Source organism: Eucalyptus grandis, chromosome 5, assembly GCF_016545825.1.
Source record: "Eucalyptus grandis isolate ANBG69807.140 chromosome 5, ASM1654582v1, whole genome shotgun sequence".
Taxonomy (NCBI): domain Eukaryota; kingdom Viridiplantae; phylum Streptophyta; class Magnoliopsida; order Myrtales; family Myrtaceae; genus Eucalyptus; species Eucalyptus grandis.
The window spans coordinates 51,124,762-51,146,246 of record NC_052616.1 but is presented as its reverse complement, the minus strand read 5'-3'; the positions used below and the strand labels follow the sequence as shown (position 1 = coordinate 51,146,246).

The 21,485-nt window shown below is 40.8% G+C and overlaps 2 protein-coding genes across 2 annotated transcripts; one reads left to right on the top strand and one right to left on the bottom strand.

Moving 5' to 3' along the window:
- Positions 1-11,197: 11,197 nt before the first annotated feature.
- On the top strand, positions 11,198-11,839 carry LOC108959837. Its single transcript, XM_039312251.1, has 2 exons — positions 11,198-11,357; positions 11,563-11,839. The coding sequence occupies exons 1-2, from the start codon at positions 11,246-11,248 to the stop codon at positions 11,757-11,759; spliced, it is 309 nt and encodes a 102-aa protein (XP_039168185.1). The 5' UTR covers positions 11,198-11,245; the 3' UTR covers positions 11,760-11,839.
- A 3,336-nt stretch (positions 11,840-15,175) lies between these two features.
- LOC104447443 (tyrosine N-monooxygenase) lies at positions 15,176-18,494 on the bottom strand. The gene is made up of 2 exons (XM_039312310.1): positions 17,535-18,494; positions 15,176-15,805 (listed from the first exon to the last, which is right to left on the bottom strand). The coding sequence occupies exons 1-2, from the start codon at positions 18,492-18,494 to the stop codon at positions 15,176-15,178; spliced, it is 1,590 nt and encodes a 529-aa protein (XP_039168244.1).
- Positions 18,495-21,485: the final 2,991 nt, after the last annotated feature.

The following is a 21,485-nucleotide window of genomic DNA, read 5'->3' as shown; positions in this document are numbered from 1 at the left end:
TCATAGGTGTAGGCCGATGTAGGCTGGTAAGGGCTCGAGCTCGACCATGGCTAACATGCTCAACCTTGCCAATTCAACTCTTGCTAGGATCGGTGCCTATTGCCATTATTGAGGCTCTGGTGAAGGAGGAAGAAGCAAATAGAAAGAAAAGAAAAAACAAAATAAAATATGTTTAAAAACTATTTACTTTACATGGAATATAATCATGAGATTGAATTATTTTTTTTTTTCAAATGAGATCCAAACACTTAAAAATATTTTTGGTCTCATGTTACTAACAAAGGATAATTAACTTTTTTGAAAAATGATTTTCCAAACAGTATTTTCCTTTTTTCATGAATTTTTTCCCAAATAAACGCATTTTTTTAGTGAACGTATTTTTCAGAAATTAGTTTTTATACTTTCATCTTTTTGGTTTGTCGAAGACACTTTCGATAAAAAAATATTCATGGTAAAGTGAATTCCTAAATGTAAAGATGTGAAAGCACTTTCTAGAATTGCTTTTCTCAAATTTTTAATATTTCTTTTATTTTTTTCTCTTTTACTTTTCATTTTTCTTTTCTTCCTTCGCTAGTTGTTGGTCCTCTGCGATGGCCAGTCACCAACCATAGGCACAAATGGGCAATCTCGATAGATTAAGCTTTGCCTAGGGGCCAGTGAGTTCGAGCTTACTAAATTTTGGTGAGGCTCTCAGTTGTTGTTTGCCATGGCCGTCATTAAGGTCCAATGATCGACGGAGGAAGAAAGAAAAGAAAATAAAGAATAAAAAACATTTAAAACTTCGATTTTCTTTTCTCGTTTGAGATAAAGTCATGAAATTGAAATCATTTTTAAATGAGATCCAAATACTTGAAAAAAATTTCAATTATATATTACTAAACAACGGAAAATTATTCATTTTCTTGAAAAATGATTTTCAAGAAAATATTTTTCTTTATTATGAAATTTTTCCTAGATAAACACATCCTAAGAATTAAGAGATTTGGAAATTGTTCTCTCCTGACATTCTGTAGTATGCCTTTACTATCGTGACAAAGACTCGAGATTTATTGACTATCCAAAGAAATCTGAGAAAATAAATCAAACTTCCAATGAAGATTAAAATAATGATTTTCACTTTAAAAATTAGAAAATCGTATTTTGGAATTTAATTCAAACTCAATCGAGCTGTTGATCGTCCCCTTAATCAAACTAGGAGTGATTGGTTCCAAAGTAGGATCGGGAACCATTTACTAACAAATGGTTTCGAAAATTGGAATTGGGAATCACTAGTTGATTCCATGAATCCGCCGCAAATTAGGTTTCCGAGTGGTTCATAGAATTAATCAAATGTCCCCAATAAATTCATACAATTCATCTATCAAAACGGACCAATTCACCTTCCTTTGGTGATTTGTTCCACTGCCATACTTGAACCACTTAGATCATCAAAGACGAGGATTGATTCGGGAGAGACATCTGGATTACGGGAATGTGGATGGTCAGAAAGGCTAGTACTCTTGTTAATAACTGCGAGAAAGTAAAAATTAGATAGCGAGACGGTCCCCTCAGGATGCTTTAATGACGAGCTAGGGGGACCATGAGAGGAGAAAAATAGGAGAAGCCAACAAAGGGAAAGTGCCATGGACTGTAGGCAGAAGACATAGTGAATGAAAATCTCTTTTTAGAAAACCCCAAACCTTCATACAAAGGAGTCTTGGGAGTTTAGCAAAGCGAATTAAGTAGAGCACATTACATGATACATGCAAAGAACAAACGTAACTAAGGAGATCCTTACCAAAAAAAGAAAAACGTAACTAAGGAGATCAAACATACGGCTCGGCGCCTAAAGTTGGAAATTCATTATCTACTTCAGAAGAGCCATGAAACTTGAGAGCAATCAATGAGGTCGGAGGCCCAAGGCGACCAAGAGCAAGAGTGACACAGGGAGCGATGAGACAGAGGCAATTGATAGTGAGCGTGAGAGGGGATCGATGAGGTTGAAGGCCATCGAGTGAGAGCGAGAGACAGAGACAAGGCCGCAATATGAATGAGGCAAAAGACGAAGAGGAAATTGGGGTTTTGATTTGAAAAGTTAAAATATAAAAATTCAAAAATGTGCGTGTGTTAGTCTGTTTCGGGTGATCAATTCTATACTTAGGCTTGCGTTCGTTTCACGGAAAATGGGCCATCTCCGAAAACATTTTCCCAGAAGTCATTTTCCGGAAAATGGCTATATTTTCCTGTTTGGCTTAAACTTAAATTTTGAGTGGAAAATATTTTCCACCGTTCGTTAACTAATTTAATTATTTTAGAAAAAATTATCAAAAAATTGAATTTTAATATTTTTAATTGACCAAACATATTTGTATTTTTTAAAAATACAATTTTTTATTATCTTCCACCGTTCATTTATTTTTTCCTTTTTCTTTTCCTTCTCTTTCCTCCTCATTCTTCCTCCTCCTTCCTCCTTCCTCCGCCGTCGCACGCCTAACGATGGTGGATCGCTCGACGGCCGACCAAGATCCGGTCGCCCAGATCCGGCAAGCTCGAGCTCGGGCGATCTCGCCCGAGCTCGGGAGGTTCGTCGGGCTGGCGAGCCGCGAGCTCGCCGGATCGCGCGGCGGAGCTCGGGCTCCAAGCGAGCTCGGGCGAGGCCCGAGCCACGCCCGGCTCATCGGATGCGGCGAGGCCGGCTCCGCCCCCAAGCGGCGAGGCCCGAGCTCGCCGAGTTCGGGCGAGCCGGGCTTCCATAGATTGGGCTAGGCGGAGCCTCGCCAGCCGGGCGGAGCTCGAGCGGCTCGTGACCGCGGCCGGTTGTCGGTCGCCGGTCGCCGCCGCCGTCGAGGCCGGCCACCGGCCAAGCTAAGGAAGAAAGGTGAAAAGGAAAGGAAGAAAAAGAAAAAAGATATAAGGCAGAAGAAGTTATGGAAAATGTTTTCCACTTTTCCACTTTTCAGAAGTGGAAAGCATTTTCCTTATCTTTGAAGGTAGTTTTTACTATTGATGGAAAACATTTTCCTTAAGTAGTTGATTTTCCGTGAAACGAACACCGGAAAATCCGGAAAACATTTTCCTAGAAGTCATTTTCCGTGAAATGAACGCAGCTTTAGAATTAGAAACTAGATCGATACTTGTTGGTTCTAGTAAATTAGTAAATTAGAACTGAGAATTGGACCGGTTCAATGAGAAATGTCTGTTTTGGGTAAATATGGTATGATTTTAGACTGTTCCTAATTGATTTGCACACCCCTAATTCAGCCTCACTTATCAAGATGTTTAATTTGCGTCCGATCCTTGAAGGCCAGACTTGAGTTCTTAGTGGTTCAATTAAGACAAAACCAATCAAGTCTAGATTCTAGTAACTGAGAAACCAGGACGTTGTTCAAATTTAAGATTTCAATCCCTTATCCTTCATGACTAGATCACCGTTCTCATCAACTCGCCTTGGACTTCAACAATCATGCCGAGTGTCCTATACAATCAAAACTGAGATGCCAAGGTAGTCATCAACTAGATGCAAGGTTCTCATAGAATAAACTCAACAGTTCGCCAATTAGATTCTAAACCCAATGGCCTAACTCTGGCGATGCAAGAAGAGGATTGCTGACAACAGATTTTTGTCCAAATGCATTGCATTTCACAGTTAATAGCATTAGTCATAGTCATTACGCATTTAGGTCATATTTTATACATAAAGCTAGGTTTTGGTGGGCATCATCTGTCATTGTCAGTTTCAATGTCGTTTTAGTCTTCGAGAAAATTGCCGGCCTTCGTCTTCCTCCTATCCCTTTATACGGATATTATATCTACATTTGCATAAATTCACTCCAGGGAAGAGTGCAGATACACTAGCTTTACTCTTCAAGAATTGTGAATGCCCGTTTTCTTATTTGGTCAACATGTAATCCGGCGTATCTAAACCCGATTCTCCCGTCTTATTGATGCTTTTAACCGACCTAGAATAGTTTAGTGGCGGTTGTAATTTAATAATCAACTAAAATTGGAGAAACCAAGTTACAATGAATAGAGCTTATGGGAGTTTGTACGAAGCATAAGCGCCATCCTTATCCGCACCTTCCTAGCAATCTATACGCTCCCTCGGGATCTGCCTTGAGAGGGTCACGACAAGGGCAAGTTAGAGAACCAAATTGTACTATGATGCTAATTAGATAATCAAATTTGGAATTGCACCTCTAGCAATATTAGACAGAAAAAAATATGCTATCAGAGAAAGATAAGTGCTGAGGCCCATGCTCGCGCGTGCATGACTGTGAATGAAATATGAACGAAGAGAGAGAGAGAGAAAACATTTTTTTTTCTTGAAAATAAATGAGTTTATCTAAGGGAGTGGTCATATTGGGTAGCCTTTAAACTTAAATGACGAGAGAGTGTTGGGCAATTATGATCTCTCTTTTTTTTTTTTTTTTTTATAATCTGATGTAAGGGCGTTAGCAGAAACGAAAAAAAAAAGGATTAAAAAAATAAAATAGCAAATGTATGACCATGACTTCTAATAAATTTAGATAATCTCTTCTCTCTTAAACTCTTGTGTAACTTTAATAAATAACTTTAATTATATTATAATCAGCACCCATCCCCATGACATGATACCCAATCCTTTCCTCCAATTAAAAAAGGACAAATGATGTGTTATCCTTTCCTCGACACGTGACAATGCTTATCCCGAAAGACACCGAAAAAGGTCCTTGGTAACGTGGGACACCCGGTCTGTCCTTACCCGAAAGTAGCTATCATCAGCCAATTGTTTCCCCCTCTCGATCCACCGTTTTGCAGCAAAACCTGGGGTGTCGCCGCTCTATATAAACGAGCTCGCGCAGTTCACGGCTTCAACGTTGAATTCAACTGGCTCTGGAGTGGAATTTTGCTCTGCATATACAGGATGAAAGACCGAGGATCGAAGTCGTGCGATTCCGCGATCAAGGGCGCCGGAGATTACTCTCCGTCTTCCGGTTCGGAGCGATCGAGGAGGATTTTCTCGGGCGGATCCGGCGACGGCTCGATGGCCCTGAAAGATGGCATTGGCAAGGGCAACGAGAGACGATGGAGCAGGCAAGCCGAGGAGTCGCTCAGGACCGTCATGTACTTGAGCTGCTGGGGTCCTAACTGATAGCCCGGCGTGCGTGCCTCTTCGCGCCGAGCTGAGATCAAGCTGGACCGCCCTTAGGCCCCTCGGTTACGACTGTCGAGCGCGGCGGCGAGCTGTTTTGGTGAGCTCGAATCGATGTTGCCCCGAAAGGTGTCGGCTGTTGGATTGTGTCGAGGAGATCGGACCTCGGCGATTCGCCAGGAGAACAGCGTAAGTGTGGGATCATCATCGACAGGTTTTGCCGTTATGGAATTATTGTCAGGATTCATGGTGAATCTTTGTGAACGGATCATGTACAAATGTGTATATCCCATCAAGTGTTGTGTTGAAATAAAGCTCAAATTGTTTTGTTTTATATTATATGATGAAATCTAGGACGAAATGTTCAAGTCTGGCCAGTCGCTACATCTATCAAAAGGGAAAAATAACAGTATCATTTTTGTTCTATATTATATGATGAAATCTAGGACAAATGAGAATTGGTAACTTAATCTAAAAAAAATTGGTAGGTCATTCGGCAAAGGTTAGTAATTTTATATGATGGTTGCCGAATTAAGACATTGGTTGGAAAGGTAACTAAAAATTCGATGAGATAAGTTTTTTTATTGGTCACAGATCTCTTATCTATGACATTGTTAGTTAAAGTTTATAGGCCAATAACTACGTCAAATGAGAGTTAGTATTGCAAAATTAGCTAGTAACTTAATCAAAGAAATGTTAGTAACCGCTTTAATTAAGGTTGGTGAATTCCTAAAAGTAATTGTTAAATTTAACGGTTTGCTAAATAAGGATCTAAAGGCCGATAAATCGAATAAAACGGTTGGTGAATAAAAAATAACAAAGAGAAACATTGATAAACAACTTAAATAAGAGTCACATCCCATTTGGTAACTATTATATTCAAGCTTTTGTCACATATGACACATCTCATCTGCCAAATGTTTGTCCTACACATCGAGAACAATGTATAACCACAATGTTTATGTTAATTTAGTAATTTTTCCCTTTTTATTAAATTATGTCTCGAAATTGAGTATGTACACGACACATGACTCGATGAAATCCGTTTGTTATACCGAATCTGTCCCAAAGAAAAAGAAATCCTAATGCATCACTTCCCTGTTTTGGATTAGAGTTCTTGACTTGAAGGACACAAATTCACTTGAAGAGGAAGCCTTCAAGTTTGACCGGATATGGATGGATTCTTCACAATGCGTACAGTGGACGGCTTCTTATAAATGCACATCGAGGCTGCATAATGGCTTCTTTTTTAGGGCCCCACAAGAAAGGAAAGCTATCTAGAGAAAGCCAAAAAAGGACGAAAAAGGGGGCACGCGTTCAGAGAGTTTGGATTTTTCTCTATTTCAGCCGAATAGCGAGTGCTTGATGTTAAGGCCACGATTTGTGCTTTGAGCTTTAGATCTAATTGAGTTGTATGTAACTCTGGTTCTTCGATTATTAATGAATTATTTGCAGCTAACTCTCTCCTTAGAGTAAATACTGATATTTGAATTGAATCATGTAAATCTCTCGTATCATTTATTGTCGCTTATATATTTCTTTGGTTCTTTCAAATTGATTTAATTGCAAGATCCTATCAATTTTTGCATTAATGTTACGACAGTATCTAAGATCACATTATTTATAGTGTCCTAAACTTATATATTTCAATTAGGGTTTACACAATGAACAACCCCAAACTCGTATACTTATACTAAATTTATTCCAAACTAAAATTTTAAATGTGACAAATTTATCCTTCATTAGTTTCTATAAAATTGAATTAATACTATGGAAAATCATAAATTTGTACACCCATAACAAACGGTGGGCCTATCAACTGTAATATGTCATCAAACTTAATAAGTTGATTATAATTTTTTTTTTTAAAACTAATAGAAAGTAAATTTGTCACAAATGTATCGGTTTTGGGCTTTTGAGGTATTAAGGGTGCGTTTAATTTAACATTCCTAAAGGACTTTAAGCCTCCAAAGCCCCATGGGGAAATGTTAAACTATTTGGTAACCATTTTGATTAAGTTTTTAGCCAAATGCCGATCTTGGAAAAGTTGAAAATCCAATGCTAGTTGGGCTTTTAGCATTTGACCAAATGCTGAAACTAATTTTTTCTTCCAAAACTATCCTCACAAATTCTTCAAATTCTGAATTTTTTCCTTGGTTAATTTTTTTTTTACTATTTATTTATATAAAGGGGACAACCCTTCGTCGGACTAGCGAAGGTTTATAGTTGCTAGCAAGCCAAATCTGGTGCTAGCAGTCATCAATTGAGGTTGTTTGACCTTGGGCCCCGTCGGCAAGGGTTGCACGACCCAACCGAGGGCTGCTGGAGGTTGCACGACCTCAAGCGACCCTCAACGAGACCCATTCGACCTAGGCGGCGAGCGGGGCCACATGACCGATGGCCACTGTCGTGTAGCCCTCGTGAGACCCAAGTGAGGAGCTGCTTGAGGCCGCAAGACTCGGCGGCGGTTGCACAGGTCATGCATTGCTTGGGTCGAACCCAAGGCCGTGAGACCTCTAGTGATCCTTAGCTAGGTTGCGTGACCCTTGCTAGAGGTCACCCAACCTCGGGCGACCTCAATTGACAGTTGCCGGCGCCAAATCTGAATCGTCGACAGCCGTAACCCTTCACCAACAAGCACGAACAGTTTGGTACATTTTTCAAAATAAAATAAAATAAAATAATATAATATAATATAATATAATATAATATATATAACCCAAAGCCCATTGTAAAAGTTTTTTGACTAAGCACACATTCAAATTAAAGTTCATTTGCAAAGAAATTTTACTGAATTCAATTTGTATTTCCCCAAATAATTTTGACTTTTAGTATTTATATTACATCCCAAGCTCATTTGTAAAGCTGAACCAAAGCATCCCCAAGACATGATATCTAATCCTATCCTAGACAAGTTGCAAAGCTTATCCCGAAAGACCTGGAAACATTTTTGCCAACGTGGGAAACCCAACTTGTTCTTATCCCGTGGAAGCATTTTGCCAACGTGGGAAACCCAATTTGTTCTTATCCCGAGGTAGCCATCACAGCCAATTGTTTCCACCTTCCTCGTCCCACCATTCGATCCACTGTTTTGCACAACACCTGGGGTGTCTCCTGCCTATATAAACAAGCTCTCGCAATTCACAACTTCTAGGGATAAGTACACTAATGGTGCCATAAGTTGTGTACGGCGCTCACTTTGGTGCCAAAAGTTTCCGTCGATCACTTAAGTGCCAAAAATTTGAAAAACGCTCACTTTGGTGCCAACTCCGACGAAATTGGCCGGAAATCCGACGTGGCCTTTTTTTATTAATTTTTGACGCCAACGTGGCTTGTCGGAGAGCGAGTCAAGATCCAAACACCAAAACGATGCCGTTTGGTGTCTCCCCCAATTCAAAACCCTAATCTCCGGCCGTCGCCGTCCTTGACGGTCCTTGCGCTCGGCGGCCACGGCTTCGACCCCGACCTCGACCCCAACCCCGACGATGGCCACTCAACGGCAGCGGCTCCGACCTCGACCCGACCCCGACCCCCGACGATGGCCACTCGGCGGCCGTAGCTCCGACCTCGACCTTGATCCCGACCGCGACGATGGCCACTCGATGGCCGCGGCTCAAACCCCAACCCCGACCCCGACGATGGCCACTCAACGGCCGTAGCTTCGACCCCGACCCCGACCTCGATGATGGCCACTCGGCAGCCGCAGCTTCGACCCCGACTCCGACCCCAACCCCGACGATGGCCACGGCTTCGACCTCGCCGAAACCCTAATTTCTTCCCCATGTGAGCTAAATGGCGTCGTTTCCATGAAGCCATCCACGTAGGACGACAAAACGATGTCGTTTTCTTAAGGAGGACTGAAAACGACGTCATTTAAAGGCTTATCAAATTTTTTTTTTTTTAAAAAAATCATTTTGGCCGAATCTTTCGCCGGTGGCACCAAAGTGAGCGTTTTTCCTCCGATTTGGCACTTAATGATCCGACAGAAACTTTTGGCACCAAAGTGAGCGCCGTACACAACTTATGGCACCGTTAGTGTACTTATCCCCAACTTCTATGCGAAGTCAACTGGTTCTGGAGTGCAGTTTTACTCACGTGTACATAGCAAGAGGGGTCGGAGACGCGATGAAAGACCGAAGATCCAAGTCGTGTAATTCTACGATCAAGTGTGCGGGAGATTACCCTTCTTCTTCTGGTTCAGACAGATGGAGTAGGGCTTTCGCGGGGGGAGATGGTGAAGATTCTACGGCTCTCAAAGATGGCATTGGCAAGGGCAATGAGAGATGGCGCAGGCAAGCGGAGGAGTCGCTCAGGATCGTCATGTACTTGAGCTGCTGGGGTCCTCTCGGTTAAATTGAACCGCCTTGGGCCTCTCAGTTACGACCAAAGAGTGCAGCGAGCTGTTTGGCGAGGAATTGAGTCGATGGTGCCCTGAAAGATGTCGGCTTTTGGATCATGTCGAGATTGAACCTCCGCGTAGAGGTTGCTAGATTCACCAGGAGATTAGCGAATCAGTGGGATCACCTGACAGATTTTTGCCATTGTAGCTGAATCTTTGAGAACGGAGCATGTATTGATGTGTATATATCCCATGAAGTGTTTATGTTGAAATAAAGCTCAAAATATTTACGGTCTGTACTATTGCCGACGAAGCCATATTCACCCACGCAAAAGGGACAAAATGACAACATAATTTCCAGTTAAGTCTATATACCGAATTCTATTGTTTTGTATAAAAAAATACAGATTTTTTTTTTTCGGTATTGGTAAATTTGAATAAAAGTGTTTGAATGTCAAAAAAAAGTGTGGGTAAAAGAAAAGACCGATCAGTTTTTTTTTTTTTTAAAAAAAAAAGTAAATCACCAACATTCTATTACCAACATTTTTATGAAATTACCCACTTTTTTTTTTTAACAGTTTGCAAATTACCTATCTTTGCAATAACTTACTGATTTTTATTTGCATAAACTACTAATCTTTCAGATTTACTATCTCATATGAAATTGTCAACCTACAAAAAAGTGACCTACCAGTTTTTATTAAATTAAATTATCAACTAATTTTAGGCTACCAACTCTTATTTAAGTTACTTACCAACTTTCAAATTTTTTTTTAAGTTACTATCTTTTTTATTTATTTGCCAACTTTTGTTTATTTTGGTTGGTTCATCATTCAATAAAGGTTGGTAATAGTGTAAGTTATTGATTGGAAAGGTAAATGAAAGTTCGTAAATTATAAGATAAGGTTTTTATTTGTCGGAGACAAGAAAAGCTAGTATTTTTTTAATCAAATAAATATCGGTAACCAACTTAAATAAGAGTTGGTGAAGTAAAACTCGCAGATAATTTAATCGAAGAAAAAATGGTAATTACTTTAATTAAGGTTGGTAGTTTCTAAGAGAAGTTGGTGAATTTAATTGTTTGGTAGGTAAGAAAAATAAAAGTTGATCCCTCGAATTAAAAGTTGGTGAATTAAAAGGAACATAAAAGAACAATGATAAACAATTCAAACGAGAGTTGGTAAACCCAACTTGCCGACTCGATGGGAGAAAAGTCAGCAACAGATAAACATGACCTCCATTGCAATCGTTACATGTAAGATAGTAAGTTTATAATTCTACTTTTTTCATCGTGAGTTGAACTTGTTAGGTGCATATCCGAACAAGGGACTCGATGCTACAACCCAATCGAAGATTTCGCGCAGAATCTACACTAGGGCATTGCGTCTTTGCTTTCGAATCTATTTTTGTTGCTTTTGCGTAACACATGTCAAATGACATCATCGAAACTTTTATCTCTAAAAGTCCATACCTACTTTCAATTTTGTCCGAACGTATTTTCTGCCGGAATGAAGATTCCTATTGCTTTGCCCTTTGCACAATCCGTCATATGCCTTACACAAACATTGTCTCTCTCTCTCTCTCCCTATGTCGCTTGTTCGTCTGTATAGAAGAGCCGGCCTAGTTTGGTGTTTCCATGATGTCCTAAGCCAATCATTCGGCCACACGAAGCTAGTGCGCTTTACGTTTTTCCCTCTATATATATAGGACATGTATCAAATCAGCATAGGGCAAGCTCCCAAGTGAGATTGAATACTTCTTTGCAAAAACGTAGAAGAACAATAAGTAGCTCATCCATGGCCAAGTCCAGCAGCAACAATGAAGTCATCTTCTTACTATCGATCGTGGCGATCTCCCTTCTCCTAACAGTTGCTATGGCCAAAAGAGATGGAAGTGGGCTTAGTTCTCGTAAGTCTTGCTCTGCAACTAAATAGGAAAAGAATATTATTGAACGGACTCGTTCTATTTATATGTTATCTAACGCGGATTCAACTATCGCGAAAGAAATTTTGCTATCGCTTGTTATGAATTTTGTTAGTGACTATTGCATGTTGTGCTGTCTGTGCGATTTCAAATAAGATATGCTCTTATCTTTTCCCTTATGAATTTCAAGGATTAGTGCCGTTCAAAAAGGCAATAGCGGTGGGCCCACAATGCGATACGGTGCACGGGGTGGAGAGTGGGGACACTTGCTTTGATGTGGCAAAGGCTTCTAACTTGACTCCAGTGTTCTTCGATGCGCTCAACCCGAATCTCAATTGCACCGCGCTCTTCATCGGTCAATGGCTTTGTATCGAGGGAACTCCCTAGAGTTACCTTGAAGGGCGATCAAGTTACATTCCAAATAATAAGCACCAAGTACTATGGTGACCAAATAAAAGTTACATGTATCGAGTCTAAAATGATTTTAGAGCGCTGAGTTTCACATACTACGGACCGTCATGTGATTATCAAGTATCACGGTTTGCAGGGTTTCCGTTTGTGTAAGTTTTTTTTTTTTTTGGTCAGATCCGTTTGTGTAAGCTAAAGCTTACTTAAAAATCATGTATTGTCTCTGACAAGTAGCCACTTTTCTTTGACTTGGAATAAAATCTTCTGGTCCGTCTTGCTGTTCATCTTTCCCATGCTCACTTTATTTAAATTGTATGTACATATCTCACTCCTCAATTTTTTTGTTTTTCTTTTTTTTTTATATGTATATGGAGCAATGTCATGCTAACAAGAATTAACTAGTGCCATTCACTCTGAGGTAAAGCCCTTAATATGGAACCAACTGATTAGATCAATCAACATAGAGCAAGCTCACACCGGAGATTTATAGAGTTTTTTGCAAAGACATAGAAGTAAATATAATTAACTCATCTATGGCTAAGACCAGTAGCAACTTTTCAATTCAATTATAAATTTTTCAATTTTATCAATTTAATACTAAAACTTTTGCATGAAATTCCAATATAGTCATTTTGATCAATCTTTGATGGAAATCACTAATGTGTCAGTCCAATCGTTGCTGACCATCCTATATGATACATTGCCACGTTAACGATTTCCAGCAAAAATTGGCTATAAGGACTAAATAAGAATTTCGCTTAAAGGTTCATGACTAAATTTACAAAATTGAAAAGTTTAGGAGTGAATCGACATCGGTACAATAGGTTTATGATTGATTAAACTATTTCTCCTCTAAGTAGCACCGATACCAACATGTCACGTGATGTGACATGACACAATACGATAACACACTAGATGATATACCGATATGTTGTTTCTCAAAAAAATATAAAATTCCGATACATTTGGACACGTTATATATAATAAATACATAATTAAAAAAAAAAAGAGAGCCAAGAATGAATTTACACTAAAAATATTAATCCACAATTTGTTAATATCATTTATTGTTTCAATTTAATAAATTCAACTTCATTCCAGTAATCCATAAAACTTAGAAGAAAAAAAAAAACAAACATTTTACATTTTGGACTCATGTGTCAAAACGTGTCGAAGAGAAAAAAAAACAATTTGGGGGTGAATTATATGTCACAGGAAGTGAGAGTCAAAAGAAAAGAGAAGATTATGTTTTTTTATTTCTTGCCATTATTATTTTTATTATTTTTATTTCTACATACTTACATTTTGACCCCTCATTTATTGAAATTTTTTTAAATTGATCCCATGCATGTCAGAATCACATGTCAAAATTTCAAACTCGCATGTCGGAATTTCAGACTCGCGTGTCCAGAGAGTTGTGCAAGTGCGAGATTTCTTGACCTTTGTTGATCGAGTGTTGAGGAGTGTCGGATACGTCTTGGAGTATTTGACATGACACGAAAGCTTTTGGAGAGTCTCAATACTTCCTAGTTTTCTCCCATGGCAATATCACATAATATTTGCTTAGTCTTTTTTCCTTATGAATTTCTAGGATCGATGCCACTTAAAAGGCAAAAGGAAAATGACAAAAATAATCTTTAAACTTTGGTCTAATATATAATATTATCACACATCTTTTAATTTGTTCAATGTGATCCTTAAACTTTAGCCTAATATGTAATGTCGTCCATAAACTTAAAATTTGTTTAATGTGGCCTTTCATTTTTTGATACATGTTCAATTTAATTCATAAATAGTATGAAAATATTCAATGCCATCCCTAAGCTTGAATTAATGGAATGATAACATTGGATATTTTTATATAATTCAAGAACTAGTTTGAATATTTACCAAAAATTTAGGGACCACATTAAACAAATGAAAAGTTTATGAATGACATTACACATAAAATTAAAGTTCAAAAGACCCCATTAAACAAATTAAAAGATAGGGATGACATTACACATTGAGTAAAAGTTCATGGACTAATTGTGTAATTATCCTAAAGGCAAAACAGGAGGAGCCGCACTCCTCCGAAGTTACAACGCCATTCAACTTGATTGCACTGTGCTTCAATGCGCTCAACCCGAATCTCAAATGTATCGCGCTCTTCGCTGGACAATGGCTTTGTGTTAAGGGAATGGCCTAGGAGTTACCTTAAGGGGCGACCCAGTGATACTCTAACAAAGTATAATGGTGGCAAAACAAAAGTTAGATATATCGGGTCCGAAATCTAAAACCGATTGTCGTCCTGCTGAGTCTTATATTCTGTGGACCTTCATTTGATAATCAAGTATCACGGTTTACAGAGTTTCCATTTGTGTAAGTTGAAGTTCTACCTAACAATCATGTCTTGTCCCCACCAAGTAGCCACTTTCCTTTGACTTGGAATAAAATCTTCTGGTCCATCTTTCTTTTCATTTTCCCCATGTCCTCTTTATGTTTAGTATAGATTTAGGACATGCTTGTAGTCATAAGTAAAATTCTAGGACTTAACTCCATCAACTAAAGGTTTGAGAAGTATGAGAAACTTATAATAATGTCAATAATAGTAATCACGTTGCCAGTCCGTTCCCAACATTTTCAAAGAGGACGAAAATTTGATATTATTGGGAATTAAGGTATATAATGTGTTTGGACATGAAGATAAAAATGCACTACCTCGAGGAATTGCTAGCGTATCCACGGATCCATGTAGAAGCAAACTCTTTGCCGACGGATCCAAATTCTTGCCTTTTAAAGTGGCACCACCACCTATTTCATTCTATTTCACGCACCACCCCCACCTCCTCCACCGTCGTAACCACCACCGCCAACGTCAGTCTGCCTTGGCATCCCTCTCTCTCTTTCTCTCTCTCGGCTCGAGAAGAGCTAGACGATTAATGCCAAACTGACAAATCCTTGAGTTGGTAGATCTCTAGTTTGGCTTCTGTGACCTCTCCACACTCGAGCTCGAGTGCTTAGAAGTTAGAACCACCGATGATTTGAAAGTGCAAGAGGTTTGTCGAATCATCATCAGAGCTACGCTATGGGAGTTTTGGCAGTCTAGAATCTACACACACACGAAGTCGGATGCATTTCCTACTACTGCACAAGGTTTTAACCTTGTGGCCAAGTTTTGAATCACTAGCTCTCATACCACTATGTCACCATAGGCGGTGCACGAGCAATTAATCCAAGGGTCGGCGGCATAGTTACGCCTCATATCTTTTCATTTTTTATTTGAATCATACAATGAATGAAATGTTTAAAATTAGATTGCTTTCTATCTATTAAAAATTCTGGAATATATTTCTGTTGGTAGGGTGATATTCTAAGATGTCACATGGAAAAATGTACTAAAGTCACATACTTCTCTATATCGGATAGAGATGATTCGGCAAGCATGGCTCAGCTTGAAGAATTAATGGCTCGGCAAGGGACAAGTCATCCATTGACTCAATAAGATTGATGCTCGAAACACTAGGGGGTTTACTCCAGTTAAACCCTTGGATTAGCCTGGCAAGGAGCATCACGGTCATTGTTGTCCCAAGTTGGATAGCAATGCACCCGCGCCGGCCCGTGCTAAAGGAAATTAATCGCAGGTCGGGATCTGTAAGCACGACTTCCACGGCGTCACTCACGATGTGCCGCTCCGGCTTGAACTTGAGGGGCTCATCCCACACTTTAGGGTTTCTGCCAAGACCCATCCGGCTCACGAGGATGTGGCTACCCTTGGGGATGCGGTAACCGGCCACGACGGCATCGGACAGGGCGACGTGCGGGACGTTGAAGGGCGCGATTGGGTGGAGCCTAAAGGCCTCCCGAGCGCATGCTTTAATGTAGTTGAGCTGGGGGATATCGGACTCTTGGACTAACCTCTCCTTCCCCACAACTCTATCTATTTCTTCTTTGGCTTTCTTAAGGAGTTCGGGACGATATATCATCTCCGCCATTGCCCATTCCACTGCATTTGATGGATTGTCTACTGCGGCCATCATAATTTCCTACACATATCAAGATGTGAGGAAAAAAAAAACCTTAAGCATCTTGGAAATCTAATTTACAACCACAATATGCAAATAAGTTCATAGGAAAATCTTTCTTAAGAGTCTTGGTCGTTCTTTGGTTTGACATTGACATTAACACGCTCAAAATATTGACTACATTTTTTGTAGGTAATTTTTTATGAAGAATCTTTCTTTAGGATTTTTAGGGTTAGTTGTAAGAATAATGCTCTATTCGAACAATTTACTAACAAAGTCCTCTTTTGACCGAATATATAACTTCCTAGGGAGAATTGTCCAAAAAGTTCTAAACTTATTGCAGTTTTATCAATTTTTTTTTTGTCAGTCCTACTCTATGCCGACTCTACACTCACTCGCAGACTTGTGCCCTGCCTCTTGCAGGGTGTGAGAGTCGCAATCCACTCGAAACTTACGCGTCCTACCCCCATCCCCCTCGAAAAGTGGGGATTTGAACCACCCTCCCCTTCCATGCTGGGAAGGGTGGCCACTGGGGTTCGCCCCAGTGGTTCCTCCAATTTAGTCATAAAATTTATTAAGTCCTAAACTTTTTCACTTTTTGCTGATTCAGTCCATCCAGCCAATTTTGACCGGAAAATGTTGACGTGGACGCCAACAATGCAACGTAGAACTGCCGGTGCTAGACGTGGACAATTTTAAATAATATTTTAATATTTTTTCCTTTTTTTTTTAATTTTCTGTTTCTTTCCTCTTTTTTTTTTTTTTTTTTTTTTTTTGGCTTTTTCCGGTGGCCAACCACCGACCACAAGCGACGGCCGGCTGGCCTCACCCGCCACAGGCGAGGCTTGGCCGGGTGAGGGCGACCCCGGCGAGGGTGCCCTGGCCCCTGGCGAGAGCCGACCTCGCCGAGATCTAGTGAGGAGAGCCCTCACCGGGGGTCGCCCTTGCCTAGGCGAGCGTCGGCCTCGCAGTGGCCAGCCAACGCTTTGCCGGCCGGGGCGACACTCCCACGGGCGGGCGACCCCGACAAGGGCTCCCCTCACCGGATCATCCGTGAGGCCGACCCTCCCGAGGCTTTGCCCCTCGCCCGGCAAGCGTTGCCCCCTCGGCTGCCGGGCGTCGGCTGGCCATCGCGAGGCCGACGCTCACCCGGGCGAGGCGACCCCAGGCGAGCTAGCCTCGTTAGATCTGGCGAGGGAGCCCTCGCCGGGTTGCCCTCGCCCGGGCGGCGTCGCCCCCGGCTGGCCAGGGCATCGGCTGCCACCGCGAGGCCGACGCTCGCCCGGGCGGGCGACCCTCGGCGAGGGCTCCCCTCGCTAGATCCGGCGAGTCGGCTCTCGCCGGGCCAAGGCACCCTCGCCGGGGTCGCCCTCGCTGTGGCGGGCAAGGCCGGCCGGCCGTCGCTGTGGCCGGCCACCAAAAAAAGCCAAAAGGCAAAAAAAAGAAGGAAAAAAAAAAAAAAAAAAAATATTATTTAAAATTGTTCACGTCAGCACCGGCAGTCCTACGTGGCACCGCCAACGTCCACGTCAACATTTTCCGGCCAAAATTGGTCAGATGAACTAAATCGGCAAAAAGTAAAAAAGGTTTATGACTCAATTGGCAAAGTTAAAAGGTTTAGGACTGAATTGACAAAACTGCAATAAGTTTAGGACTTTTTGGGCAATTCTCCCTAACTTCCTATTGTCTGCTTTCTAACCTTTCACGATCATAAATAGTTAAACACAAGAAGGAAGAATAAGTTTCTCACCGTAGCCTGTGCTTTGACTTCATGTGATGTTAGCAACGGCTTCCCATCCGAATCCTTCAACATAATAAGAACGTCCAACAAGTCTTGAGGCTCTTTTCCATTGCTGTCCAAACTCGAATCGTCCCTCCATTGTTTGATTCTCTCGTTTATGATGGGCTCATGCAGCCTCCGAAACGTCCTCGTGCACTCTCTCACTACTTTCTCATGCCCATCGAGGTCAAACCCCACCAGGAATGGGAAATAATCAGAAATACAGAATGCGTACAGATAGTTTAGTGCATTGAACATTGCGTCCACATGTTCTTCTTCATCAATGGTCGGTCCCCCATCTTCCCTTCCTTCGCCAAAGTACCTCTTGTTGAACACCAACCTTCTAATCACATTCCCACAATAGTGCCTTGTTGTGTGCCTCAAGTTCACTTGCCCTAGGCTTTTGCATTGGTTGAACACATGCTTCACTAGGTTATCAGCTTCCTCGGCCCTTTTGTCGTAAAGCCATTTGTGTCGTGCCGGGCATATGATCTCCGATGTCAGGACATGCCTCATCTTCTTCCACTGCTCCCCATAGGGCGAGATGACTGCGGTCATGTAGCTGCCACTGAATGCCTGGGCCGCCATCGAGACCGGCCTTGACGCGAATCTGGCATCTTGCTTCTTGAGGAACTCCCGGGCAATCTTCGGGTCAGTTACGGGAATGACATGCGTGTTTCCTATGCGGAAGCACGCAATGCCGGTGTCCATCACCTCCATCCAACGAAGCATCCACCGGGCTGGAGGCTTGTTTCGAACCATGTCCAGGGCACAGCCAACCACTGGCCACGAGGCAGGCCCTGGCGGGAGCGGGAGCGGGAGCGGCTTAGATTTTCCTTTGGCGCTTTTGTACCAGAAGTGTTTGATGATATTGTGTAAGATGACCAGTCCCACGAGAAGTAGGGCATAGGCCATGGTGGCGCAACTCATCATCGCGGAAGCAATCAGAATACCGTCGACTCGCTAGCTAGTCTTGTCCTCTGGAGTCTTATGAGAACAAGGATTTTGGGGAAATGAAGAAGATATGAGAGTTTGTGAATGAACATACACCGTTATAGATGTTGTTATATAGGGAAGCTGAAATTGACCAATCAATTATTGACTTCAGCCAAGAAATTAAAATATGGCAATGTGGTTTTTAAGGGATTTTCTTTTTTCACACCTAGTTTGAGTACATCGTTTATAATAGTTTTGATGGTCCAAAGTTAGCGGGATCTTGAAGAAATGCTACTCTGTAATTGTGCTCACCTCATACCTTTGTCGGCCTTGGGTTGAGATCTCATGCTCATCACATGCAAGCTTTTCTCTTGTTAAATTAATGTCTCGAGTTTGAATTCAAATGATAATTTATTATACTGAATTTTGTTGATAAAGATTTCTCAAGTAAAAAATTCACTAGACTCACGAAAGAAAATAAAAGAGGAAATAAAGATAGAATAAAATAGGTACGAATTTCCTCATATGTGGAAATTCTGTGGAATCCGAAACGTGTGAAGCCCCTGCACGTGAAGATTGGTTAATACGCGTTCACACACACGTCCGCCGAGAGAGGAAGTCTGTCACGTGAAGCCAAAATAGGAGGTGGCCCCAGGTCAAAGTTTGACCTGGGCACACACGTGTAAAAGGAAGCTGCTGAATCCCTTTACGTCGGTAGAAGGGAGCCGCGAGAGAATTTAGAAAAAAACCCTACGAAGCCGCAAGCCGCGAGAAGCTTCAAAGAGATACGTGAAGCCGTACGTATGTACACAGAAAAAATACAAATGCCGGAGTTTCTGATTTTGGTGTACGTAGAGCATTTTGTTTAAAGCTTGAATGCGTGGTAATTTTGTGCTATGAGTTTATATCCAAGTGAGTTTATTTATTTATAAAAACTTTGGATTTTGGTTAAATCTAGGTGTGGGAAATACTTGAACGTTTGGGCGATTGTAAACTCTGATTTTTCGATTATAATGGATTATTTACTGCTGACTCTCTCCGTGTACGTAGGTACTAATACTCGAATCGAACCACGAAAATTTCTGATGTCCTCATTTTTCTCATTTATTTCTCTGGCAATTTCACGTTGACGTAAATTGCAACATGATGTTGTTTCCGCGTATTATATCCCAACATTTCTCTTTTTCTTTTTCTTTTTTTGAGCAAATCCCAACATTTCTCTTTGATGAGTCAAATTTGTACATAGGCGGTTGGCCGATTCCTCTTTATAAACTAATGCTCTACGCAAGGACAAAGGGAAAGAAAAACATGTTTTTTAGCAGAAAAACATGTCGAATCGAACGAGTTATTATAAGGATGCTTGTCATGAGCACTAAAAATAAGACCACCATAAATTGAGTTGTTGTCAATCTGCATTTTCCTAAGGCATTCCCTTATTTTTTGGTCTTCTTTATTGTGCACGAAACATGCGTGGGATAATGGAAAGAGGAAAGGACTATTAGAAGTCTACTAAATCTGGCAGTTTAATGTCTGCTTTATAGCTAATTTAGTCCGTTGACAGCTATCTCAACTCCCTTCCATTTCATCAGACATGCTCAAATATGAGAGTTTACTATATGTTCTTGTCCTTGTTTAGCCTTGCAAGTTAGGCGTTTAGATGATGGTTATTGCATATGTGATCTTGCCATGGTAACTCGCTTGATCGGTGACACAACGCGTGTATGTCACGTTTTTCATTATTGCTAGATCCACTCTCGAGAAATCTACAACGTTTTTTATGTAACTTTATGATTACAATCATTATTTCGCTTGTTTGTTCTGTCAAAAGTTCTATCTTGACTCATTTTGGGGGGGGGGCAACCCCAAAAAAAGAAAAATCTCTCTGAAATTTCAAGATGATTTTTTAAAATGTTAGATTTCCATTCTTTTCAAATGAGAAACGAGTTAATGCTATCATGAGCACGATAAGATTAAGATTGAAGCTTTAAAATAACATTCTATCTTCTCTATAAAACTCGGGCTAGTGGTCGTGAGTGATGACATTTTATCCTCAAAATCTTGATCTTTCCATCTATTACAACAATCATCGGCTCGTATTATTAGGACACTACTTTCTCCATTAGAATTTTCATCGGAGCGCAGCAATAGATTGACAAGTAAGACTAAATTGTATTTCAATAGTTTCCAGATAGAATTGAGAGCCAACCTCACATACAATCCTTAAAAATAGTTGCGACATTCAAGTTTATCCCAAACGAATTCCTTATTTTGCCACGCTTGATCTTATAAGCAGCGAACCTTTTAGGGTTTAATGATTTTTGGTCATTTTGGCTAGAGGCAACGCGCAAGCTCTTCCATTCCCATAGTGTGAACGTAACAATAGAATTTCATTCTATTTTACTCATGAAGACTGAAAGCCATGGATCGAAATAATTTGAAAAATGAAACGACACGCATTGGATGATTTATATGATGACGAAGCTCTTGCAATGTGAGATGCATTGCATAAATTTATTGCAAGCAATTTCCTTGCAAGAACAGTTTACATAACCCTTTGACTTCTTTCGAGTTCAGTCGATCTGAAGAAAACCCTCCACGTGGTTTGATTAGATTGACCCGATGGCTGCATCTAACATGTAATGAACAAACCGCCGCTTTGAGAATTAAGAGCGCAACAACGTATTAAAATTAGTAATGCCAGTAGTCGTGACTGATGACGTCGATGGCCCAGCTGATCTCGTTGGTACACAATTTCTGCTCCCCTAGCGCGTTTCAACACTCAACCAGTACTCCACCGGCTGGTACAGCCTCAAGCTGTGCCGCCAACCAAGCTAAAGCCGAGCTTGTAGCAATTGACGGGAGCTTTTATTTCACGAGTTGCGGCTCCATTAGCTAATACATTATCTGGGGCTAGCAAGGGAAGCAAGCAATATTTCAAGGCTATAATCGGATTTGTAATAACAAAATATTGAAAAAAAAATAGAG

What these genes read in the sequence shown, in the direction of transcription:
- LOC108959837 (XM_039312251.1), top strand. Translation starts at nt 11,246, where the DNA reads ATGGCCAAGTCCAGCAGCAACAATGAAGTCATCTTCTTACTATCGATC. An exon ending in TGGAAGTGGGCTTAGTTCTC is followed by an intron (nt 11,358 to 11,562) that starts GTAAGTCTTGCT and finishes ATGAATTTCAAG; the next exon opens with GATTAGTGCCGTTCAAAAAG.
- LOC104447443 (XM_039312310.1), bottom strand. Translation starts at nt 18,494, where the DNA reads ATGAGTTGCGCCACCATGGCCTATGCCCTACTTCTCGTGGGACTGGTC. An exon ending in AAGTCAAAGCACAGGCTACG is followed by an intron (nt 15,806 to 17,534) that starts GTGAGAAACTTA and finishes TGATATGTGTAG; the next exon opens with GAAATTATGATGGCCGCAGT.